We start from the raw sequence: 26,737 nt of genomic DNA, 5'->3' as shown, positions 1-26,737 counted from the left end.
TTTAGGTGTATTTCGATTGATGTATTAAGATTCCATTCGAACGATGCTTTATCTTGAGACCGAGACATTATTAGGTCTTTCCTAGATCTTTCATCTTAAATTTTGAATTCAGGTGCGCGGCTGTTCTCTATAGCTCTTTAGGAGTTCCGATGAGGTTCATGTCATCGACATAAACTGCAATAATCGCAAAATCGGAATATAACTTCTTAATGAACACATAAGGGCATTGTTCATTGTTCACATATCTTTGACTAATCAAATACTCACTTATACGGTTATACCGTAATCTTCCGGATTGCTTCAAACCGTAGAGTGAACGTCTTAGCCGAATTGAGAGCGTGTTCCGGGGTTTGGAAATATTTGATCCATTCAATGTAAGTCATTCGGGAACTTTCATATAAATTTTCGTATCAATATCCCCATAGAGATACGCAATTACTACGTCCATCAGCTGCATACTCAGTTTTTCAGAAACTACCAAACTGATAAGGTATCGAAAAGTAATCACATCCATAACAGATTAATAAATTTAATCATAGTCAATCCCGATGTGTTGTGAAAAGCCTTGCGCAACAAGACTAGCTTTGTAACACACAATTTCGTTATTCTCATTACGCTTCCGAACGAAAACCCACTTGTAGCCAACGAGCTTCACATGTGGAGAAGTATGAGCTACATATCCAAACACCTTACATTTCGCAAGTGAATCGAGTTTGACTTGGATTGCTTATTTCCAGTTTGACCAATCAGTTCTACGTCGACATTCATCAACAGGACGGGGTTCAATGTCATTGCTCAACATGATCTCAGTAGTTACTGCATATGTTAATGCATCGTCGACGATCATCTCATTTCTACACTAAACATCATCCAAGCTAGCATAATGGACTGAAATATCATGATTCTCGGGAGGTAGATTCGTCTCTTCATGAATGTTTCTGTAATCTAGAATTTTCTCATGAGTTGGATATAGTGAGTAGATGACAGTTGAATTCATGATAGGCTTTTCAAGGGCCTGTGTCATGGGTTTCCTCTGCTGGGGGTGTGAATCCTTTGAACCAAGTGGTCTGCCACGCTTATGTGTAGATGATTGGCTAGGCGCTAATGTACGTGGATCGGCCAAAATGGCGTCCCGAGCCTCTAGGAAGGAAGTCTGTCATACATTTAGTACATCTGTCTTTGCAGACATATTCTTAGTTGGAATATGTGATATTGTCACTCGTGCTAGATCGATAAAAGCATATGGCATGCTCTAAGCTACGCTATGAAGATCTAATATGCGATGCATTTCAGTTTCAGACTGAGCGGTGCAAGGATCTAAATGAGATAAAGTAGGAGTTGTCCACGATAATTCGCATCGTTCTTCAAGAACGTTGATGTTCTTATCTCCCCCTAATGACAGGAAGACTGTCTCATAGAAGTGACAATCCACAAAACAAGTGGTAAACAAATCGCTTACCAAAGGTTCTAAGTAATGAATGATCGACGGAGAATTATATCCGACATAGATTCCCATCATTTAATGAGGCCCTATTTTTGTACGTAAGGGCGGCGAAATCGACACTTAGACTGCATAACAAAAAACGCGCAAATGCGATATGTCGGGTTCGTATCCGGTAACCAACTGAAGGGCGCTATATGGTTGGGTCACAACCGGTCTCAGGCGGACCAAAATGACTGCGTGCAATATTGCATGGCCCCAAGCAGCGATCGAGAGCTTAGTATGTATGACCAATGATCGAGCAATCATTTGTAAGTGCTTAATGAATGCCTTTGCCAGGCCGTTCTGGGTGTGAACATGGGGTACTGGATGTTCAACTTTAACCCCAACCGACATACAATAGTCATCAAAAGTTTTAGATGTAAATTCTCCATCATTATCCAATCGAATATATTTGATCAGATAATCAAGGTGGTGATCCCTAAGCTTGATAACCTAATCCAACAATTTGGATAATGTAGTTTTCCTTGTGGATAACAAGTACACGTGTGACCAACGCGTGGAAGCGTCAACCAAAATCATAAAATATCTAAATGGTCTACAGTGAGGGTGAATCGGTCCACAAATGTCCCCCTGAATCCTTTGTAGAAAAAATAGGAGGATTCGAACGAATCTTGTCATTAAAAGGCTTAATAATAAGTTTTCCTATTTGAGCAGGTTTGACATGTGATTCCTTGAATTGAACCTAAACTTTGGGTTAATGGATGTCCATGCGAAGATTTGAGGATATGGCGCATCACTATTCGTCCAAGGTGTCCCAAACGATTATGCCAAAGTGTAATTTCGTGCGCGGTCCCAAAGGTAAGGCCGGCCACATTGTGGCTCTCTACAGGGCGTATGGTTATAGTATATAGTCCACTCGGGATATGCTTCATCTTCTCTAGAATACGCTTATGGCCATATTCATAGGAAGTTATGCACATAAATTCCACTCCGTTTTCTAAATATGTTTCAGCGTGATAATTATTATCTCTAATGTCTTTGAAACTCAACAACTTTCTTCCGAAACGTGGAGAGTAAAGTGCCTCATCAATGGTCAAGATTGTACCATTGGACAACATTATATGTGCCTTACCGTATCTTTCAATTAGGTTGGATGGTCATGAGAGGGTTGTCAGAGATGCATTCTTAGGTATGAAGTTAGTGAAATAGATGCGTTCACGCAAAATGGTGTGTGTGGTTGCACTAATTACCAGATAACTAACTTTCCCACTAGTTATACCTTGAAATACAAATTAATTTAAATCGGTCACATGCATAAAAGTTCTAAAAGCAAATATCCATTCAAAATCATTTAAGTATTCAAGGATGGTAATTAAAATAACTTAATATCCAAAAAACAAATCACCAATAAATAATCCAAACATAAAGGAAAATTGTGCAAAATTAAACCAAAAACAAAGGAAGGGTTCGACCACTAGGTGGAATTTGGCCCCATTGTTCCAAAAAACAACTAAAAATAGTTTATGTCTAAGATTCTAATCTTCCATAGGGGTGGTATCCTCCTGAAAGTCAGAAACCTCCATCTTGGTACTCCCTGTTCATCTACTTGCACAAAGTTCGATTCAAACTTTTTAGGACAAGAATGATATTCAGCTATAACCTTCTGGGGGGCACGACAAACACAGGACCAATGGTCATTTGAACCACAACGGTAACACATGTCCGCATCCATGGTTTCAGGTGCTTTGCCCTTATTCTTGAAGTTTAGGGCCCTGGAAGTAGGGTTAGGGAGCTTTTGGGCTCGGTTTCCTCCCTTATATTGGCTTTGGTTCTGTTCACCTTGACGGGGTGGCTTTTGGCCGCCCTTACCACGCCTATATTGGCGTTTTGGGCGTTGGTTTGTGCTATAATGTGCTTCAGGCACAAGAGTCACCCCAGTAAGTAGAGCTTGATAATTCTTCATCAACAACTGATTCTGCTTTTCAGCGAGAAGTAAAATAGAGATCAAATCCGAAAATTTAGTAAACTTTTGAGCCCTATATTATTGATACGGGACAATATTGGTAGTAGAGAAGGTCAAATAGGTTTTCTCCAAGAGATCATCTTCGGTTAAGTTCTCGTTGCAGAACTTGAGAAGTGATTGGATTTAATAAACTTCATAATTATATTCATTCACAAACTTAAAATCTTGGAAGCGCAGATGCTGCCAGTCTTTTCTTGCTTCAGGCTATAAAATGTCATTTTGATGATCAAAGCGATCATCCAAAGCGACCCAAAACACTCGTGGATCTTCCTCAGCAAGGTACTCGGTTTACAATGCATCATGAGTATGTCTTCAGATGAAGATCATGGCAGTGACTTTCTTAGCTTTACTAACCGGGTTGTCCATCTTATCTTCAATGGTGGGACGCAAATTCTTTACAGTGAGGTGGAGCTTCACATTTTGGACACACATGAGAGTTTCCTCCAGTGACTTCTAAAGTGGTGAAGTCGAGTTTGTTCAAATTCAACATGTCCCTTTCACAAAAAAAAAATGGACAAGAATGTGGTTAGTGTAATGGAGAAAAAATCAATTCATTCACATAAGAGTAGAACATTCAAGTTCTAATAGACATTTATTGGTTTAAATTTACATGAAAAACTTCGAGTTTTCATGGGTGATGTTTTTAAGGAAAACTTCAGGTTTTCAAATAAGGCATGTTTCTAGAAACTTCAGGTTTCGAAAGAATTATGAACTTCATGTTCAGATGTTCTTGTAGACAAACACAAATATATATACAGAAATATGCAACAATAAATATGGAAATAGATCTTCATGTTTAGAATTATAATTGATTTAATTATTTAGACTTGGGGCCAAAATTAAAGTGTGGGCGAAAAATTTTAAAACCCAAATTGTCTAAAAAATTAAACAATTAAGCTCGGGGCCCAAAAATAAGGGCAAAAAACCCATGGGTGTGTTAAGCAAATTGGTGTCGTGGTCTACGCCCAAAAATTTGGGCTAGGTTGGGCTCAGGCCTAGCATGCAGGTAAGCCCAGCATCACAAAATAAATGGACTGCAAGCGTAAGCCCAAAAAAATAGAGGCCCGTGAAAGGCTCGAATATGGTGTGATGCGTACACAGATACACTAGCACGTGGGCTGGGATCTGGTGCAATGCGGACATAGATACACCAGCGCCTAGGTTGGGATCTGGTGCAACGCGGAGCATGGGGGGACACTAAAGCCCACTTAGGCTGGTGTTATTCACTGGCCGCGAGTCTAGATTAGTCTAATAGGCTGTTTGGATTTGGGTCGTGGCAGTAAATGCAACTAGTAAGCCCAAAAGGGTGTTGTGCGATGTAGGCCCGAGGGTTCGAGACCCACTAAGGCTCGAGTCAAAAAACCCAAAACACCACAGCGGCACTGGGTGTGAGATTCAAAACGAAAAAATACCAATCGTCTCCGACAATGGTTGGGTCCCAAAACAAGACTGCAGGTCGTGATGTCCCAGAGAGACAATGGGAGGTGGTGGCCGACTGCAGGCGGCGGCTGGGTTTGTGATAGGAGCATATTTATGCAACTTAGTTGGCTTGTTCTTGTGCATTTATGTTGTGTTTCCTTAGTTATTTTAATGTTTAAAGTCATTTTCGTGTGTTTTCAGATTTTATGGACAAAGTAGGCAAGAAGATGCATTTTGGAGCATTTTGGAGCAAAATGGAGCTTGGAATGCATGTCACATATTTGGGCCAAAGTGGATGGACGAATTTGAGAACTAAAGAGGCCAAGAATGTGAAGAATTATGGTCCAAAAGATGAAGAACTCAGCCCAAAAATTTGTCACCCCAACTTGCCTTCATTGCCATGCAAAACAACATAGAATTCCCTTTGGATTCCCATGCCATGCTTGATCACTCTTGTCCCCTACATAATTTCTGATTTCATGCTTCAATTCATTTAATTATTACACTTAATTGCTTGATACCTCTTATTCCCTTCACCCACAAAATTTTATACAACTTTCACAACCATAACATGCATCAATTGATGCTCCATCATTCACATTTGGAATCCCATGCCTTGTGTACCACATGTTGCTGCACCTTTGACCCATTTATTGACACATTTTCACCTCCCTTTCCATCTCTATGCAATGTACACAATCATTCATGCCCCCTAGCTACAAGACCACTCCATTTTACCCTTCACACTTTGCATCATCACTTCATTTTCACCCTTAGACCATTGCACACCACATACACTCTTTGCCGTGCATTCTCCCTAGCCTAACCTGATTCTCTAAGGTTTTTGGGGCCTATATATACATGTTTACACCCCTTGGCAAAGGGTTCACACTCTCATATTCACCATTCATCACAGAAATTCGTCCATACTCACCCTAGGTAGCAAAACACCCCAAAAACACCATTCTAGTGCCTAGAAAACATAACAGGCACTCCACCTTCTTCCACCCTCTTTGCCTAGTTCTCCACCACCCTCCAACCCTCAAACACTCCTCCACACTTACCCTAAACCTTTCCATACCATTCCCCATCCATTCTACATCATAAAACTACCCAAAAATCCGTCCACAAAGCAATCTGCCGCAAGCAAGCAAAGGAGAATTCTTGGATGCACTTGCTACCCAAGTTGGAGCATTTTAGGTGTTTTCTTTCCTTTGATTTTAATGTCTAATTTTATGGATCTTTGCTTTGTGAGTATGAGGAACTAAACCCCTCTTAGTTAGGGGGTGATTCAAAACCATGTTCATACTTGCAATATGATTTGATTACATCCAGTTGTGATTCATAAGTTGTGAATTCAATTTACTTATCCGATCGTATAAAAAATTGATTTGTGTATGTTGGTTGAGAGTGCACGCTTAATTTTCATGCATGAATTTAACGCTAGAATATAAGGGAGTTTCACCTAATCGTTATGAACTTATATTCACAAGTAGTGAAGGTTGCTAGTCACAATCACGTTAAGTAAATTCTTGGCATAAGTTTCATGCAAATCATAGTAACGAGTGCCTCGTCAATGCTTATGTTTTTCATAGAACTTAATGATTCTTGCTTGTATCTCTATTATGCAATTCATGTAGGGAACTTGTAGGGAATGTTTTGGGTTGTCGTATGCAATCATCCAACCCAATAACTTGTGGAAAAACTGAGGGTTAATTAGTGCAATTCACGGTTAATTTGGGGCGTTGAGTATTCATAGCTTATCGAAAAGCAACTGGAAATCGTTTTGTATGCAAGTGTGACATGTGTGGAGAAGAACCTCCTAGCTAGCCTTCCATCCATAAGTTTCATTCAAATTCATTTTACAATCTGTTTTGATTCACTTAAATTTGTCTAAGAATTTGTTTACTTTGTTCTTGTCTTAATTTAATTATTTTCGTCCAAAATCAACCCCATCTTATTTCTTTGAGTCATATTAATTAGAACTTGTCTTAGATTATGTTTTTAAGTGTTTTAGTTCATTAGAAAACCAAAATTCGTCCAAGTTTGTGTTAGAGTCCCAAAACTGCCCAGATTGTGTGTTTAAGGTAGTTTTGAGTGTTTAGGGGCTGTTTTGAGTCTTTTGGTTTGTTTTAGTGTTTTAAAGTATAGTTTTGCATTCTTTGAGTCTAGTTAGTGTTTTAAACTTTGTTTTTACGTTTTCAAGTCAGTTTCCAAGTGATTTAGCAATCCCTCCTAATCCCCGGCCTAGAATGATCCCTACTTACATACTTTACTACAATTGATAAAAAGAGGGTTTAATTTGTGTGCTTATATATTTCGCATCAGTTTGATGCCAAAACGGCGTCGCCTTCTCAAATGAAGCATTAGGGGTTTTGCTCCGATGCATCGCGGCTCAAGAAGGCTCGCGTGAGCTCGGGTTTTTTATTCGGCAAACCCTAAATTTTTTTTTGTTCAATTTCCAGATTAATTCAATGCATATTCAATTAAACAATTTAATGCATGGACATATAATTGATGCAATTCATGGCAATATCAAATTCACATAATTCAACAATTATGGATATAATGCATACACAATTTATGTAGAATCTAAAATTTGAAAAACGTAAAGTTTGGTTATGCATTATGGTAAATGTTCATGCTACCAGGGCTGCAAAAATATCAAGATAAAAATCGTTGTTTTGAAAGAACATGATCGCGTGATAATATTGATGGACTGGTTTGATGCAGAAAAAACTTCCACATCAGATTCATAAGCGTAGCAGTAGGAGCGTGCTGATAACATGTTGTAGTTTATATTTATCTGACAAGGGAGAGGGGGTTGGCAGCACAGAGAAAATATAGAGAGAAAGAGAGAGAGATATGTGTTTGTAGGGTTGTGTAGAGGATGTGTTATTCCCCCTACGCAGTGCCTTTATTTGTAGTAATAAGGGAGGGAAGAAATCCTTCTCCTCCAAGGAATACAAGGTTCTGATATTTACAGATGGTTGGGCTTGAGAGTTATTTGTAAGCATGAACTCTTAGGTTTAAGTTCTTGTGTGGTTTAACCCAAATTCATCGCTCTCGAATGTACTATTGATGTATTATAATCTAAGTTGGTTAAAATGCTTGAAGACTCGAAGTGGTTATTTTCGTAGCATGATGAGGTAAGGCTTAGCGCAAAACTGAGCTCAGTGGTGTTTTGAGATTCATACAACCAATCCATTTAGTGAGATAAGACTTGATTGTTGTTGTTGATGACGAGGTAAGTCAACACCGTGACACATTGAACCGTGGTGGTTTTGTGGGTTCGATTATTTGGTTGCTCAAATCAATTTTTTTTTCTTTTGGGAAAACAAAAAAACTATTTGATTTTAGATAATTTAAGAACCAAGGTCATTATATTTAAAAAAAAAAAACTAATGATCACGTCATTTCATTTGGAATTCAAATTTGGTGCACAAATACGATGAACTTAGCATGTTCATACACAACTTGATGATCTTGCCAAACAAGCTTTAATATGAAACGTTCATGCTTTGTATTTTTATCGTATCTTGATTCTTTTTAAAAATAGAATAAAACGAATAAAATCCTGGCTCGATTTTATACCTAATTGGTTATTAAATACCATCTACGTTGAATTTTATATGGAAAGTTGTATTAGGTAATATTTATTGGCCCTTTTATTTCACTTAAATATTCAATGATTTGTTACCTACCCGCAGAGTAGGTAACGTAATAAAAGTATAAAAAATAAAAAGTCGAGCAAAATTGTGGAGCGAAAAATATACCCAAGCCAGGAGATAAAGCACATTTGCGCGTTAGACCGCACACATATTAGTAATTTGCATGCATAATGTTATACTCGATCGCATATACTTGTATTGTAAGTTAGATTAAGGGTGGGCATAAAAACTGTCAAATCATAAAATTGCATCGAACTGTATGAAAAAAAAAACCGAAAAAAACTGCGTTGATAAAAAAAGTCAACTTTGAGTCAAAAACCGAACCGGACCAGTTCAAACCAATTTTGGTTTTGGTTTCGAAGGAACAAGAACCGGTCGGAACAAAACCAAACCATTTTATTAATAATGAATAAATGAATGAATTATATATATACACACGTGTCATGGTATAATAGGTTAAAAAATTAATTTCACAAAGTTGTAAAGTAGTGAATCCATCCCAATTAGGGCTCACCCACCCTCAAATGATTTTGCTTGCTGCTGTTGCCAATATCAAGAGACTGATGCTGCTTAAGTTCTTGATTTTTTTTGTTAACTGACTGACCAATGCATATTTCTTTTAATTGTCTCTTTTTGTTAACTTGGTGCCACTGCCAAGGACATTTACATTAAAAAGGATTTATGTTGTATGCAACTTTATAAAATCGTTTTAGAAGATGTATGTGAAATGCATAATGATTTGGTGTTCAAATAATTTAGTATTCGGAACTCTAAACCGGCAAGAATTGAATTGGAACCAGTGTAGACTGAACCGTACGGTTCTAGTAATAAATTTATACGAAACTGCACCGAACCGAACCGTTGATATTTTTCGATTTCAGTTCCAGTTTAAGGGTAGAACCGCACCGTGCCCACCCCTACGTTAGACGGTATTGTGACTGACTTATTAGCTTAGCTAATGGTACATCCTTTTGTTCGCTATTATTGACTTACTAGTTTTTAAAATTTTCATCTTTTTCTACTAATTAACTAACGAAAAAATCGTTGTTCATCTATTTACGGCATCATTTCTTGACATATTTCACACAAACACACATAGTATAATTCTTGCCCTATCATTTTTCTAGTCAGCAAGTATGACGTGGCTATGTGCCCTTGTGACCAATCATTGTGCATTTGACACATGAAGTAACCAGTCAAAGGCTGCCACGTGTAATGTAGTTTAGTGGGAACCTTCGAAGGAGAGCGTACATACACTCGTACTATAAATTGGTTATGATGTTCGAGGTGCCAATCATTCAAAATCTCATATTTGATGTTCCTCTTCTTGTTTTCTATAAAGAGTTATGAAACATCGAAGCATCCTTCTCGTTCAGATTATGAATCAAAGTCGTTACATCGAATCATTGGTTTACTAAACGATAACAGTAAGATAGCACAAAACTTTAGTAGTTTTTAATCATATTTATGTATTATATGTAGTTTATGTAAAGTCTCATTTTGAGTATTGTTAGGTTGTCTGAATGGTATTGTTGATTTAATTCTCCTTCTCATTTTATTTATTTAGTATCTAATTTTCTTCTTGTTGTTTGGATGAATGGTATATTACCAACAGGCCTCCAACTTTTTGTATTTTGATTTTGTTTTCTTTATAATTTTCACAAACATTGGTGTCATTTTACATCTAACATGGTTGATTTTTCTCAATTTTTTTCTACCAAGGGTTGTCATTTGTATCCGACTTACAAAAAAAAAAAACCCTAAATCTAGAAGCTTCACAGCCGTCTGCCCCTTGCTCAAGCTTGGGGCTAGCAACAACCCCTTTCCTCCTTTCTTTTTGTCCTCCCTCACCTTCAACCTTCTATTTTCCCTCCTTTCTTCCCTTCTCGCTGATTCCCCTCCTTTTATCTCGTTTCTTATTCCTCTATCCATGTCTCAACACCTCTCTCTAGTTGGGTGGAATCAGGCTATTATCCTTCTTATCGATAACGGCCTAATTTTGTTTGTCCTACATTATTAAGCGTGTTGGTTTGAAACATCCACATCTTACTGTTGCAGGTGGTTTGATTTGCATAACTGAAGCCATTGAGGCTTTCTATTGGTTGGATTGGGTATGTTGAGGCACATCTTTTGGAAGTTTCAACTCGATCCTTTAGTTTTGGGTTTGTGGTGCTGGCTGGCTACAACGTTGTTACGGTGAAGAACATGGCCTCTTAATTATGACCTTTGCCATTGTCGTTGGAAATTTGATGCACACTTGCCTAAATCGTTGATTCAATATGTGGATTACTGTTTCAATTTGCTATGTTGCGATCCATGTGGCCTTGGTGTTTACAGATCTTATCTTTTTCCCAGTAGGCGGAAACCCTTGGTAGCTTTTAGTGCTAAAGATTTTATGCAGGTTACTCTAGGCTCTTGGTGGTGGAGACAACGATGTCCATGGTGGCTCTATCATATCATAGGATTTGCAACCAAGCCTTTGTTGTCCTTGCTACCCACACACCTATGTGGTCCTGCAACCCACGCCTCCTACTACGTTTATACTCGTGTCTTCCTTGTGGACACGTCATCGTCTTTAGTTAAGTTTTAAGTATTTGTTCTGTAGCATTTTGAGAGGGATTAGTAGATTTTGTGTAGTTGTTGTGATATGTTTGTGTTATGCGATTTATGTGGTTTCGTTGTCGATAGCTTTATGTCAGGGTATCGGTTTTAGGACTGTCGCATCTACTATCTGTAATGCCCTAGAAAATTTAAAATATATGAAAATATAGAAAAATTTATCGATAAGTGGAAAATGCCCCTAGTTGACTAAACGTAATTTTACGAGGACATATTTTATCCTCGTATATTTTATTGTATTTCTTGACATATCTGGATAGAGTTCGATCCTATGAGTGCGTAGGCGAAAACCGTTCATGAAACAGAGTTAAGAAATTAGAAACGTTTTTGTTGTTGGAAATAAATAAATAAAATGGGTGGAAACTGCCAGGTGGCAGCAAGAGAGAGAAGGGAAATGAGGGATATGGGAGAGAAAATGAGGGGGAGAGGACGAATGGGCAAGGGAATAAAGGAGAGAAAGGAGGGAGGTGAGGGAGCACTCGATCTTTTTGGATCCGTACAACTCGATCCAACCCGGTTCCTTGACCTGGCTCTAACTCTTCTGTCCGACATCCAATTGAGGTGATTCCGGTGTCTATGGAAAGCTCTCATCGAACCCAACATCCATGTGGTATTAGAATTCTAGGTTTCAAGCCCAAATTCACAAATCGAAGCCACAAAACTCACAGGTGTCCCGACGGCTTTGTTCTTTTTTTGGTGAATCCGACAACGATTGTCGTCGATGACCACCACCAAAGGACTCTTCTCAACCCCAGAAGCAAGGCTCAAGCCTTGGATGAGGTGGCGGAGTGCGTTTTGGTGGCGAATCATCAACTACCCAAACCGAGGGTTCCGGCGGTTCGAGGCATTTTATGGCCACTTCCCGGCCGAACTAGGCTTTGGCCCAGGTATAAAAGTTCTTCCCCTTGTTGAGTTCTACAACCCTGTAAAATTGGTAATTTTTGGAGTTAGAAAATTGGGTTTTCGTTCGTCGAAAACAGCTACGCGCGGCGGCGCGTGGCCAGTCACTTGAATGATATGCATTTTATATGATCCACCTATTTGAACCTAGTTAGTGATTGTTAGTCACTTGAATGATTTTCAGAAATGAGTTAGATATTGAATTTGTGAACTACGAATGGCTTGATCCCTTCGTAGGGTATGTAGGCAATCTAACGAGGTTAGATGCAGCCATAATAAAATAACGAAGATTTAATCTTTTCTTGGAAATTGTCTAAGAAAAGGAATTTGGTGATTATCTTCTGAAATAAATTTTGGGCCTATCTTAGTATTTGCTTCCGAATATAAATTTTCGGATCGTTACACTATCTTTGTGACAGTTTTCCATGAGACTCCTGTTTGTGTTGGTTTATCGTGATAGCTGTATAGGGATTTTAAGTGTTTCATGCAAGAAACACATAATTGGAAGCACTTTAAGTGCTTTTTGAGGATCACTTACTTTTTTACTAAAGATTAGTTCCAAAAACAATTTCACCAAAAGTGCTTTTAGTCATTTTAAAAGCACTTCCAAACGAGTACATAATTGTGATAAAAACATGAACTTTACGATAAAAATACGTGACGACTCGAAGATCCGGCGAGGAGAATTACGGGAGCTGTGTTGGGCTTGTGCCAATAGTCGAAAGTGGGCCAGTGCTACTAAGTCCAAATAGTGAAGTAGTTAGGCCCAAATATGGAAAAGAGGAGTATAAATAGGGAGTAAGCGGCATAAACATGTAAAGGAGGAACGACTCTCCAGATCTAATGCATATACATAGCCGAGAGAAAGAAAGAGGAAGACATTAGAGAATTCAAAGCTTTGTCGAAGAATTTTTTTATTATGACGGGAATACAAGTAGTACACCACATGTTTTTATGTAAGTGGTGAAAAATTTTATTTTTGAAGTTATTAACTTTTTAATACACATATCCCATCATTTGCATAGTGACATGTGGTACACCACTTTGTGTGCTGGTCACACTGAAAAATCTCTCGTGGAGTGGAGATTGAAATTGCGGTTGTTTATTTTTATGTTTTTGAATTTCAGTGTTGTATTCTTTAATCTTAATATGATGTGTATTCAGAGATTCTAATGGATTTTATTGGATTTATAAATCTATGGATTTTGATGGAGTTTAATTGATGGAGTCCAATGCCCTCGAAATCTCAGGTGGTGGAGATGTGAGATATGTGAATGCTTAAAATACACTACCAAATCTCTTCAATTCCCTCAAATTCCTCAATTTTTTAAAACTCTTTAAAACAAATTTATAATTGAAGACACCTAAAATGTTATAAACTTCTTTAAAACCCTAATTCAATGCGCCCGGATTTCTCAGGATTTGAATAAACTATCTTACAATCTTGATTGAATACACGTTGAATTTCAGAAAATCACTTAAAATACTAATTGAATACCCCAAATTTATAAAAAGATTTAAAATCACTCAAAATCTCAATTGAATACATCTGTCACTCAAAAAAACTTTTTCTAATGCGAGCAATATATTAGCCGAGAAAAGATTTGGATTTAGTACTTTAAATGCAAGAGTGAATGTTTTTAATTAGGGAACTTTAACGAAAAGCACAAGGTACTGTTCACTTTAACGAAAAACCACATTTTTACACTAAAAAGTCAATCCTGGTACTATTCACTTTACCCTTTATTTTGTCCTTATCATTAAAACTCAAAGTTTTCAAGCCCTTTTCATTAGTTTTCCTTTTTAATTAACTATATCAACTACGAGACTCTTCGGTTAGATGAAATGAAAATACCACTTTCTCTCGTATTTCTATTCACTCGAGTCAATGGAATTGATTCCAGTCAAATTATTAAATTTGTTTGCTTTCCAAGCTACTCAAACATTTTATCTTGATAGAATGAGAATTAATTAGGCCAAGTAAATTAGCCAAAAATCTTATCTTGCAGTTTCCACAAAAAAAAAAAAAAAAAAAAAAAAATCTTATCTTGCAGTTTTAGTAGTACAGGGACTTTTTCTTTTTTAACTTTTCGGTTCATGATAACACGATACTTTAATTAATCTAATTTTCATAGAAATTTTTCTTATTCAAACTTTAATCAGACACACAGCCTATTTTTTAATTTTAGTTCTCATTTTCTAATTGTTCTTGAATGACACTAATCTGCTTGGATATGCTTCTTCAAAAGCGATTTTGGCCTCGCAATCACATAACAAGTGTTTTTTTTTTCAAAAACAAAAAAAACACTTGATTTTTAACCTCATGCTTTGATTAAAAAAATGCAATTTTGAGACAGAATTTCAGGACAAAAAGAGTAGAATTTTTTTTCGAAAGACTTAAAAAGAGACCTTAGAAAAAACATTAAATACTTGAAACTGATGCAACCGCGGACAATTGAGTTCTAGAATTAATACAACTCCACATAGTGATTAGGGGTGGGTTCGGTTTAAATCGGTTCGGTTTTTTGCCAAAACCGAAACCAAACTGAAATTTCGGTTCAGTTCGGTTTGGTTCATTTTTTTTTTCGGTTTTTTTCGGGTCGGCTTTTTCCGGTTCGATTTCGGTTCGGTTTCGGTTTTTTGTTTTGTTTTTTTTTTTTCAAAAAATGAAAAACATTGAAATTTAAAATTTTAACATCTCCAATACAATCATAACATAAACATTTTAACTAGAATCAAAGACAATAAACATTTAAAGTTGAACTAAAATCATCAATCAAGTCTCCCAAAGTCCAAACTAACAACCTCACAACACAAAAATTGTACAAATGACTTAGAAAAGTTAAATTGTATGATGTTGTTCAAAGATCAAGGTTGTTTGCTTGTAACTGTATGTTGACAACTTGATTAGTAAAAGTAATGCGTAGGTGGATTTATTTAGTGTGTGTTGAATTCTTTTCCATCACAAATTACTCAAGTAATCAACCCGAAATAAGTGTTTATGGATTCTGTTACATGTTATATGAGAGTAGATTTGGAAAAGAAAGCTGGGCCAAAAGTAGATAGTGCTATGGAGATGGATGTAGGTACTTCAGGAGGAGGTTTGGTTCCGGAACCTTATATGGAGGAGAAATAATAAGTTAGGGTTTAGAGTTTTTATAGGCTTTTTTTTAATATTTTGAGCTTAAAGTTTGGCAACACATTGGGTTTAGCACATTTTAAATTACAAATTGGGTTTAGAAAATAATACCCAAAACAAATAATTAAATAAAAAAATTAATTTAATTAATTCGGTTTGGTTCGGTTTCTAGATCACTAAAACCGAGCCGAACAAAAAAAATTCGGTTCGGTTCGGTTTGGTTTTCGATTTTTTTCAGTTTTCGATTTTTTGAACCCACCGCTAATAGTGATGGTGAGAAAGCTTTGTTGATGTTTCCAAAAGCGTTTTTTATGAACTGAAAATAATTTATTAAATTCCTAAAAAAAAACAATAATAAATGACGACACGTGCAGAAATTCGCAGAGACAAAGGCAAAACATGAAAATAGCAACAAAATTCTCTACTAACAGTGTTTTAAAGTTTCGCGGCTTCGGCTGTATCCCCAATTTCTTCTTCTTCTTCCCTTTCTTACTTGCAGTGCTGCTGCTCAATTGCTCCCTCACTCCATCTCTCAGAATCTAGACGCGCTCCAATCGGTCTGCAAACTCTCCTCCAGAGGTGAATTTCCTTTTCCCTTTTATTTTTTGAATTTTCCTTTATTTTAGGGTTATCAAAATTTCGAATTGCAAATGGTGTATTGGTAACGCATTACTAGCTTTAGGGTTTCGTTCGATGCTGGGTTTCCGAGAAAACTGCCTGCAGCAAAAGAAATCCCAATTTTTCTAGAATTTACTTCTTCATTTTTATCATTTTAACTTTTAGTGGAAATTTTTGCTCAGCTCACTAAATTGCTATGTTTTGGCTCAGTTTTTTGGTGGATTTTATTGTTTTAGGATAATTTTGAAATTGATTAAGTAAGGGAAGCCTAGAATCTGAAATTTTTTGTGTTAGAAAGTCGATTTTCTGTTGTTTCCTGTTTGATTCTCGGAGATCCAACCCTGATGCCAAGTTTATCTGGTTTAGGAAAACCTTAGCTTTGAGCTCCACAATTGAGATCTAAGATTGCATCTCAAAAAATTTCAGTAAAATTGGCGGGAAAATTGACAAGTATAGTTTTATTATATGAGAGTAAAATTCTGAATCTTAGTTTTCGTTCTTAGGATTATTAATCTCTTTCCTTTTGCTTTGTGGGACTTTATACGGGAAAAATACATTTACCCATCATGCACTGGATATCAATTATCATAATTTAAGATTCTAAAAGACGCTAGGCGCTAGTCGGGCGACAGGCTAGGGCCTAGCGCCTAGGCGGATTTAATTAAATCTATTATATTTCATGTCCGACCCCACTCAGTGGGAAAAGGCTTTGTTGTTGTTGTATTATATTTCGTGTAAATAAGTATATGTTTATGCTTAAAATATATATGATTTCATCATAAACTACAAAATAGAATGACATATCTATTATGAGCTATTGGAACATAATGAAAACATGGGAACAAGCATATAATGTGTGTTCATTAGTATTCGACAAGTCTATTACAATTTATTGAAAAAAAAAAAATACAAAATGAAAGTTATCTATTTTCTGTCTAAGTGAGTCGCAACCTAAGCGGGTCTGGACGGGCTAGGCGGGTGCCTAGGCGGTCTAGACGGGTGCCTCAGTAGTTCTAGGCGCCCTTTCTTAATTTTCAAATGCCTAGGCATTTATCGGGGTGGTGGCCAGGCGCTAGGCAGTGCTAGGTGGGGATTTTTAGAACAGTGTAATTTATACCCACTACGAATCAGAGGTTTTGTGGTAGATATCTAAAAGGGATGTGTTCACAACAGCTCTCTACCCATCCCACTGTAGCCACCTAGTAGCCTGTAATTTGTCATCAAAGTAACAAAGAGTTTTGATGATAGGGCAATCTTAAACTTTTGTAGGATGATTTGATTTGATGCAGTTGGTGTTGCTATGAATCACTGTATAACCTTGCTTTTTGATTATGACTTAGCGGGCTTATGCTTTCTTCTTCGTTTGTTTCAGGTAACTAAGGAAGTTAGCCATGCCCCCAACAAGAAAATCAAAGAGTGTGAGCAAGCGGTTTTCTTATAATAATGAGGCTTCTTCTAAGCATGGAGAGCATGCTAACACAAGTGGGCAGAAAGTAAGTCCTGACTTTGTTTTGTGGATGTTATCATCTGAAATGTTTTTAGTCAATTATCTTTTCGAAATTCTTTTTCCTTTTCGAATACAGAATAACAGATCCTAATTAGTACTTCGTTTCCTTTTTTTTTGTTTTTTTGTTTTTGTTTTTGTTTTTGTTTGAGGGGTCTGTGTTAGTTGGGGGGAGGGAGATGGGACCATTTCAGTTATATTAGTTAGCTAGTTATGAACTTTGTTCTTATAAGTACTGTATTGCTTCACATGGTTATTGAACGTTGATTTCTGGATCCAACTTCTTTCCTTATGTGTTATAATTCTGTTTAGCTTAGCTTTTAATAATTTTCTTTTGTTTTTTGGAAAACCCCATTTACCATTGTATAACTTTGTCAATGGAAACTAAAAGAATTCTTGATTTTCTTCCTCCTTTTTCTGAAGTAACAACTTTGCTTTGCCACTCCAGGACTAAGAAGTTATGTGATCAATGTTGGTTTACTTCTTGTTATGTTTATGCAGCTCTCAAACAGTAATGACCTTGATTGTCTAATGTAGTTTTAGAACTATTTAAATGTAGTAGTTGTTTAACTATTTTTTGATACTTTTTGCCTGTCCTCTCATGTGCAGAAGAGAAAGTTGTCGGACATGTTAGGGCCTCAATGGAGCAAGGAAGAGCTAAAACATTTTTATGAAGCATATCGTAAATATGGAAAAGATTGGAAGAAGGCTAGTACCAATTTTATGATACTCTTCACATGAATAACATGTTTGGATCCCCAGTCAGCTCACTAATTTACTTCTAATTTGTCTTTTAGGTGGCTGCTGTAGTACGCCACCGATCTGTAGAAATGGTAGAGGCCCTTTACACAATGAATAAGGTATGTGTGGGATATTGTGCAATTTATCTTGTATGCTCTATCTGGATCCATATAGATCAAGTTGTGTCCAAAAAAATTGTTTTAGTCATGGCCTCATTAACTGTTTTTGGTGTTGCGGCAAGTCCAGCATTTCTTGGAGTTTTCAGTAATTTGAGAAAAAAAATTAAATTTTATATTATGACTTATTTTTGCATCAGGAAATAAGATTTGACACCATTTTTGTTTGTTGAGCTCTACAAATTAGATACTTTTTTTTAAGTAAAAGAAAAATCTGGTTATGTGCAAATTAGTTGAACAGAATTCAGTTAATGCTCGATGAAGTTTCGTTGCTTGATTCTTTTTTTCAAGCTACTATGAAAGTAGATAATAGAATTTGAATATGCATATTGTGAGTCAACACATTTATATTTTGTGGTTATAGTTTTACAAACTATGTTGATGCCATAATCTTGACAAAACTTTGTTTTTATCCTGCAGAAAATAAATGTGTATGCTTTTTATGTTTTAATGATAAGCTTTATTTGTAGCATGTCACTCAAGATTTTGCTATATTTTCAGGCCTATTTATCTCTTCCTGAAGGTGTTGCTTCTGTTATTGGTCTGACAGCAATGATGACTGACCACTACTCTCTACTGGTAAATTAATTAAAAATTTAACCGAGTTTTCAGATTACTATATGCACTTAACCTCTGGTAGTGTTCCAGTTTGGCTGTTTTAGTATATCTACAAACTCTACTTGGAGAAAGGAAACTGTACATTTTGTCATGAAATTCATAAGGAGAAGATAAAATGTAGCTAACTCAAGTAGGGAGAAAGAATAAGGACGTTTTTAGGAAATAAAAGGAAAGTGGCCATAGTGCATTGGTCTATGAAGGGTTTCTCAGCTCGTAACGCAAATTTTCCTAAGGAATAATAAAAACCTGGCATTGGTTTATTGCTAAAGGAAACAGTAATGAAGTTCCTTCTTTAACCGTGTTGGAAACATAATTAATCTTTTGCTTACATGCTAGTTACTGCTCAACACACTTAATTATCTGTTTACATGCTAAGCAGTAACTAGCATGTGAGCAAAAGTTTGTTTCTTATTCACACTTAAAATAAATGCTAATTACCGCTCATTCACGATTATAAGTTATTTTTGTCTGTCTTTTTTTTGGTCTGAGTTACTTGTCATTGACATGATATGTAATATTTGCCGATTTTTCAATCCGTTTAGGGAAATGATTTCCACACATGCCTTTTCACCTTCTGCACACCCCTTTTAATTTATGTCCTTTGATTCTCTTCTGATTTATTCAGTCCAAAGCCCAGAAATGGAGAGGGGTGTGAAAATCATTTCCCTCCATTTATGGTGACCATGTGCATGTGTATTATTGCATAAATGAGTTTAATAATCTTGTACTGTTGAAATAAATTCGGCTAGTGTTTTGAGAATCATCCATATGGAAGTCATATAGAGGACTTTGGCCTTGCAGGGAGGAAGTGACAGTGAACAAGAAAGCATTGAGGGTGTAGTAACTCCTTGGAAACCTCAAAAGCATGAAAGGGTAAAATTTCAGACTGAGGTCTCAAAAAGATTTGGACATATTCCAGATTCTTCACAATCCCCTCCAATGGCATCAAGTAACGACTGCTTGTCACTGTTGAACAATAGGCGCTCAGGTGGGAAATGATATGATCTCCGTATGTGTATAATTTGCATTTTTGTTTCTTTGTTTTTCCTTTAAGGAGGGGGGTGGCGGGTGGTTTTCTTTTACTCATTTGCTGCTTTGTACTGAAGAAGTTTTGCTGCTGCCTTTTATGCTGTTCATGTCATATTTTCATATTTAAATATAGTGCAACTTTGAGTCAAATGTGGTTTCTTGTTTGTGTATGTTTGCCCTTTGCTTCTGTAAAGAGAAATTGGTGGTGGTGGATGGAATAATAAGTGTAGGAGCAAAGGTAGAAACTAGGTTTATATAATTAGTTTTTAATTTATTTATTAAAATAAGGTTTTGGGAATTATCAGGGTTTAATTATTATTATTTTATTATGTCAGGATTACCTCTATAGATAGGGCCTACTGTGATGCAAGACAAATTTTTTTGTGAATTGAGATTACAGGGATAAATTTGAACTTCTTTTCTTGCAGTCATTCCACTCCTTGCTTTTCTTCTCTCCCTCCCTCTGTCTCTTCTTTTCTTCTTGGTTCTCTTCAGAGTTCTCTGTCTTTTTTATTCTGTAAATATTGGCTTCAAAGATGTTAATGCCATTCATGTTTTGTTTAATCTGCTTCAGGAATTAGGCCTCATGCTGTTAAAAAAAGGACTCCTCGAGTCCCTGTAGCATATTCTAGTGATAAAGATGACAGTAGAAATTATGTTTCACCAGCCAGGCGAGGTTTAAAACCCAGTGTAGACACTAAAAATGATGATGTTGCTAATGAGATAGCATTGGCATTGACTGAGGCCTCACATAGAGGTGATTCTCCATTGGTTTCTTGGAAATCTAAGAGAAAAGCCAAAGGTACACCACCAACTGTTAGGAATGGTGAAATGATGGTAAGATTATTATTTAAAAGAAAGTTTAACTGCTTTCCTAACAGTTCTTTCATGATAATAGTTTAGTATTCATGGTCGTTTGTGACATATAGGGTGCTGAATCGGAAATGACTACAACCAGGCTCCGTGCTAGTGAAATGGATGAGGGTGGACATGAATTGAGCTTAGGAAGCACAGAAGCTGACAATGAAGACTTTGACAGAAGTAAAAAGTATGCAGTGGGTACAGAAGGTACTGATACTCTGGACTTCCAACGGAGGGGGAAGAGATACTCTGTAAAGAAGCAAAAGGTTGAAAATAAAAGCAATCATTTTGAAGACATTAAAGAGGCCGGTAGCGGAACAGAGGAAGGACAGAAGCGAGGTACTATCAAGGGAAAACTTGAAACTAAAGTTGCAAAAAGTGCAAGATCCTTTTACAAGGAACAAAGAAACAAAAGTAAATATGCTCTGATTGCAGAAGGTATTTTAGAAAACATTTAAGTCCGGCTCCCTCCCCCCTTTAACGTCTCCTTCCCTCTATAACTGATGTTTATGTATACTACTGTACAACCTGTTTTCTTTGAAAATTTGAGCTACGTACTTTTGATGTATAGGACAGGTATAGTTGAGTTGGGTTTGTTTTGTGTTGCTAGTTTCTTGCAATTCTCATTGAACTCTGTCAGATTTGGCTTTTGTTTTTGTGTGTGGTTTTCAATATCACCTTGGATTTGATTGCTCTGTCTTCGAAACAGTTGAAGCATGTCTAGATAATATTCATTCCAACTCTTTCTCCATGCAGATGAAAGCACTCCCTTTGATGCACTACAAACTCTGGCAGATCTATCCTTGATGATGCCCGAAACTGCTGATACAGGTGACACATTTGTGTTTTGAAAAGTAACTTTTACCCTCTTCTGCTAGGAACATTGGGTTTTATCTCTTATCATTTCCTTCTTTATGTATTTAATTTATAAATGTGCAGTTCGTGTTATTCATTTTCTCCTAATGCTAGCATTCAATTTCAGAATTTAAAACTTCTTATTAGCTTACCTGGTACCTTATCAAGGGCTTTGATCAAATACAATGTTTTTGAATTGTTAACTTACCATAAATCTTTCTTCTTCTCGCTTTTATGAAAATAAAATAAAAAGTGTTTCTTTGTAGTTCATGTAGATCTTAATTAGAATTAGACTTTTCATGCTTGAATAAGGTTAACATTCTGTTTGTCTTTGTTTTATCTTTACTCCTTATCAATAGTTTGAGGGATCTTTTGTGACAGTTTGTTCTTAAATATGCTTTCAGATGTCTCAAGGGTTACAAAATCAGTTACACAGGCTGATTTAAAGTTGTTGCAGTTACTTTATAGATCCTCTTAAACTGTTAACCAATTGTATTTGACTCGACATTTATTTTTTGTTGGTTCTGTGTCTAGAGTCTTCTGCACATGTCAGGGAAGAAGATAGCTATGTTGCTAACAAGTCTAAAACAAAGGGGATTCACTCAATTCCTGGGGTTGAACACAATGCTTTGAAAACATCTAAACCGGGCAAACTTAAAGAGGGAGGTCACCAGTCTAACACCGGACTGCAAAAAAGAAAGCAATTGTTGCCATTTAAAGTAAGGACAAGCATCACTTCCCCTACAAATTAGCTCAGTTTTTCTTTACTCGGGATGCTTAATATGGTCCATCTGGTTAGGGCATAAATTGATGAACATTTGTGACATTAATTGCAGGTATATAATGACGCAACTCAAACAGACTATCGTTGGAGCGACAATCAAAGGATTGAGGTGCGCTGTCTTTACTTCCTTACTCTCTCTCTCTCCCCCCCCCCCCCCCTTTTTTCTTCTTATATTGCTATTTTGGAAGTTTAGTAACACTTTTTAGATCAAAAATATAATTTCCATTTTATCATGTCCTTTCTTATGGTAGTTACAACACGAGTTAATTTTTCTTAACTTTCATGTGCCTATAATTTCTCCTAACTTTTGGTATTTATCCTTGATTTCAGGCTACAGTTGAGGTGAATAAGTCGATGAATAAAGGTAAACGGTCTTCTCATTATATTACACACCCAAAGCAAGGGAAATCGGTGAATCCTCTACAGAATGCATCTTCTTCTACTGATCATGAAAGGGAGGAGAATAATTCAGGATTATCAACTTTAGGAGTACCATCTGCAAACCAGGCCAACTTACCTGCAAGAGATAGTATTAAATTGAAGCTGGACAGGCACAAACCATCAATAGAGAAGGAGTCTACTGAGGGTATTTTAGATGAACAGCCTGATAAACGGGTTCCTTCATTTCGTAACAGAGAAATAAATATTAAGGTAAAGATGTGGTATCATTTATATCGCCACCTTTGGTTTTTTTTTTATGTTCTATTTTGTTTCATTTATTGGTCTACGTTTACATTTTCAGGAAAGACTTTCTAATTGCTTGTCTCGGTATCAAGTGCAAAGATGGTGTGCTTTTGAATGGTTTTATAGTGCAATTGATTACCCATGGTTTGCTAAAAGGGAGTTTGTGGAGTACTTGAATCATGTTGGATTAGGTCATGTTCCAAGATTAACTCGTGTTGAATGGGGTGTAATACGGAGGTAAATGTCCCTGATCTTCCCCTTTGATTGGAACTTTTCTTTTTAAGGGGCAACTTTTGGAGAAATTTTTATAAAGTTGTGCTAAATTTTTGTCTCACTTGTTGATGCAGTTCCCTTGGCAGACCACGGAGATTTTCTGAGCAGTTTCTGAAGGAAGAAAAGGAGAAGCTTAATCAGTACCGAGAATCTGTTAGAACGCATTATGCTGAACTTAATGCTGGTACAAGGGAAGGGCTTCCAACTGACTTAGCTCGGCCTTTATCAGTAGGACAGCATGTCATTGCTTTTCATCCCAGGACTAGAGAGATTCACAACGGAATTGTACTAACCGTCGACCATAGTAGATGTCGTGTTCAGTTTGATCAGCCTGAACTAGGTGTTGAACATATTATGGTAATTAGTTCCCCTCACATAATTTTTGGAAATATTACATATTTGAGAAATGTTAGCAACCTTCTCACTTACCTTCTCATTTCAATCTTTTCACTTCTCCTCATGCCATGTATACTCCACTATCACTCAAAACAAAATTTTTAATTATATTAAAATCCCACTACTTTTATTCCTTTGTTCGTATAATTAAAATTTTAGTTTGTCAACCAAAAAGTAAATAAATATTAGTTTTGTGTGCTAGTGGAATACACGTAGCATGTGTAGAAGTGAGAAGGTTGCCAGCACTCCCACACATATTTATATGATTGAGTGATGTCTTGAATGTGATGTGTATGATAACTTACACCTTTTCGGTTCCCGTTCCTTTTTAATGGTATGTTGTAATGTATTTCATGACAGGATATTGATTGCATGCCTTTAAATCCAGTGGAGAATTTACCTGCTTCTTTCACAAAGCACAATGTCAATGTCAATGTCAACAAATATATTGAGAACCTAAAGGAGCTCAAGATTAATGAACGCCTTAAAGAAGGAAAGACTGAAGGGTATAAGGTTGCCTCTAGTGACCATGTGGAGAGCACTGTTCCCTGTTATATGCAGCCATCGCCTCATCATATCAACAAATCATCAAAGCAGACAGAGGTTAGTTGTGAGTTGCAGCTGCCAAAACATGTGGTCTTTATTTTTGCATTCTGGCTTGTACATCTTATTTTTGTATTTTGTCTGTGCCCCTTTTTTGTTATTAAATATTTAAGGATCTTCTTGGAGTATCTGATATATTCAGGACCTTGAAAGTGCCCCTTTTATAAGATGAGCATTCGTCTAAGCATATCAATGTCTTAATGACACAACAATGAGTGCACTTCTTTTTTCTCCACTAACACTGCTAATCTATTAGATTTCATTGAGGCTGAAACAGAATATCTGCCATTATTGTTACCGGTCTGCGGCTCATGTTACTTGGAATCCTATTGCTGTGCAGTGCCATGTATTATTGTCCTGTTGGAGTTGTATTGGTATACACAGAGCAAGCTTTGCACTTTTTCATTCTTTTTAGGACATTGTTACCGTTGGTCATTTGTGTATGTTGACTGCTTAAACCAATGAGCTTATATTAAGGCTGTATCTTTATGTGTAGAAAACTTTATAGTGCAAAATAATTATATGCTATTATCTAAAGTTGAAAGTGTGGCTAGGGGAAATCATCAAATTTTGTACAAGCTAAAGGTGGGCCATGTGAAACTGCTGCTGCACAAGTGGCAAATTCTCAGCTTTCATTTCCTGTGCAGATCCAAGCAAAGGAAGCTGATATACGAGCTATATTTGAGTTGACTCGTGCACTTGACAAAAAGGTGTGGTGCTGAATATCTTATATCCATCTTAGGTGTTAACCATTGGAAAAATGTGTTATATTTGGAGAAAAGTGACTTTACATGTTCAACTGCTGTCAATGTTGGGTATTTTAGAATTGAGTTGATAATTTTGAAACTTGTAGGATGCTGTGGTATCTGAGTTGAGGCACATGAATGATGAGGTGGTGGAAAACCATAGAGATGGAGACAACTTCATCAGGGATTCTGAGTCTTTTAAAAAGGAATATGCTGCAGTGCTCTTACAGTTGAGTCAAGTCAATGATCAGGTATCAGTATCCAATCGTCCCCATTTGTAACTTCATTCCTTTCCGTTTATCATTTGGTATTTGATTGCAACAATGCAACGATGAAGCAAGCTGATAGCCTTTCATGCGCAGGTTTCTTCTGCTCTTTGTTGCTTAAGACAGCGCAACACATATAGAGGGAGTCCCGCAGTTAGCTTGGTGAAGCCCATGGAAAATATAAGCGACCCTGGTGGCCATTCAAGCCCTTCTGGTTATTCTTGTCATGCCCAAGAATCGGCAGGTCATGTGTTTGATATTGTTGAAAGTTCAAGAGCAAAAGCCCGCAAAATGGTTGATGCAGCTATGCAGGTATGGATGGTGCTCTTTGATTCTTTGTCCTGGTGCTCTCAGTGAGCTGCTGTTATTCAACCAGAAGTTAAATTGCAGCGAGTAAATGTCCGTTGGCACTCTGGCAACAATTTCATCTTAATTACTATTTCAGGCAATTTCATCATTGAGGAAGGAAGATAACCTTGATAGGATGGAGGAGATTATAGACTTTGTTAGTAATCGGCTTTCTGATGATGCTGGCGTGCTGGGACCTTCTACTACCCCTGTTGATCCAGTTCGGGTTTCTCAAGATCAGCCAACTGCCTGTACATCAAAACCAATGGAAACGAGTTGTTCAGCTGATCCTAAGTCAAATAACGTATCGAAGCGAAATGAAGAAAAAGCCCTTACAGACCTTATTGTAAATTGTGTAGCAGCGTTTTTGATGATTCAGGTAATTGAGTATACATTGCATACTTTCCTGTTGCTGCTGATTTTTCTTGATCCGCTTCTCTCGAGCATATAAAATTTCCCATTTGCTTTTAAGCAATCAAATTGTTTGTGGATATAACTAACATTTAACAATTTACATTATACAATGTGGGATTTATCTGTTTATGACCTTAGCTTTTGGTTTTTGCCACATGAAATGCAGACATGTACAGCGCGACAGTTTCCACCGTCTGAAGTCGCCCAGGTATTAGACGAAGCCGTGACTAGTTTGCAGCCACTTTGTCCGCAGAACCTTTCGGTTTACGGAGAAATACAGAAGTGCATGGGCATTATTAGGAACCAGATACTGGCGTTGGTGCCTACATAGTTCCCCTTCACACCCAAAATGTACGTGTTCTGCATATTTTGTGCATCTTTTTTGGCCCCTCTATATATATATATATCCCCCTCTCAACCATCGCCAGAATCAAATGTGCGTAGAGGTGTATCTTGAAGCATTTTTGTATGTATATAATGATATAAAATGTTGAACAAAATCTCTGCATTTTATTTAGCTTTTGGCATTGTAAAACGAAAGGCAAAGTTAACTAAATCTTACGGTATTTCCTTTCCGCTGCATCTCCGGTCCAGACTCTCCTCTCC

General features: G+C 36.9%; 1 protein-coding gene and 2 long non-coding RNA genes across 5 annotated transcripts in view; 2 read left to right on the top strand and 1 right to left on the bottom strand.

Moving 5' to 3' along the window:
• The window catches only part of LOC126606541 (uncharacterized), a 91,874-nt gene that overhangs the window by 1,526 nt on the left and 63,611 nt on the right, over positions 1 to 26,737 (bottom strand). The gene's annotated exons all lie outside the window — the stretch shown is intronic.
• On the top strand, positions 9,868 to 11,344 carry LOC126606540 (uncharacterized). The gene is made up of 2 exons (XR_007617238.1): positions 9,868 to 9,984; positions 10,616 to 11,344. It is a non-coding gene; the product is annotated as an uncharacterized LOC126606540 (long non-coding RNA).
• LOC126606537 (protein ALWAYS EARLY 3) lies at positions 15,510 to 26,713 on the top strand. 3 transcript variants are annotated; one of them, XM_050273932.1, is made up of 20 exons: positions 15,510 to 15,794; positions 17,206 to 17,326; positions 17,947 to 18,045; positions 18,135 to 18,197; positions 18,756 to 18,833; positions 19,674 to 19,860; positions 20,476 to 20,738; positions 20,831 to 21,101; positions 21,519 to 21,593; positions 22,152 to 22,336; positions 22,454 to 22,510; positions 22,732 to 23,052; positions 23,144 to 23,322; positions 23,433 to 23,715; positions 24,115 to 24,357; positions 24,912 to 25,067; positions 25,211 to 25,354; positions 25,466 to 25,681; positions 25,815 to 26,096; positions 26,298 to 26,713. In XM_050273932.1, the coding sequence occupies exons 2-20, from the start codon at positions 17,225 to 17,227 to the stop codon at positions 26,460 to 26,462; spliced, it is 3,369 nt and encodes a 1,122-aa protein (XP_050129889.1). In that variant the 5' UTR covers positions 15,510 to 15,794; positions 17,206 to 17,224; the 3' UTR covers positions 26,463 to 26,713. The 3 variants fall into 3 exon arrangements, with proteins under 3 accessions (XP_050129889.1, XP_050129886.1, XP_050129887.1); XM_050273929.1 differs by having other exon boundaries at positions 20,831 to 21,200; XM_050273930.1 differs by having other exon boundaries at positions 15,512 to 15,794; positions 20,831 to 21,200; positions 25,005 to 25,067.

Source organism: Malus sylvestris, chromosome 16, assembly GCF_916048215.2.
Source record: "Malus sylvestris chromosome 16, drMalSylv7.2, whole genome shotgun sequence".
Classification (NCBI taxonomy): Eukaryota; Viridiplantae; Streptophyta; class Magnoliopsida; order Rosales; family Rosaceae; genus Malus; species Malus sylvestris.
This window is presented reverse-complemented; position numbering and strand designations above follow the sequence as displayed.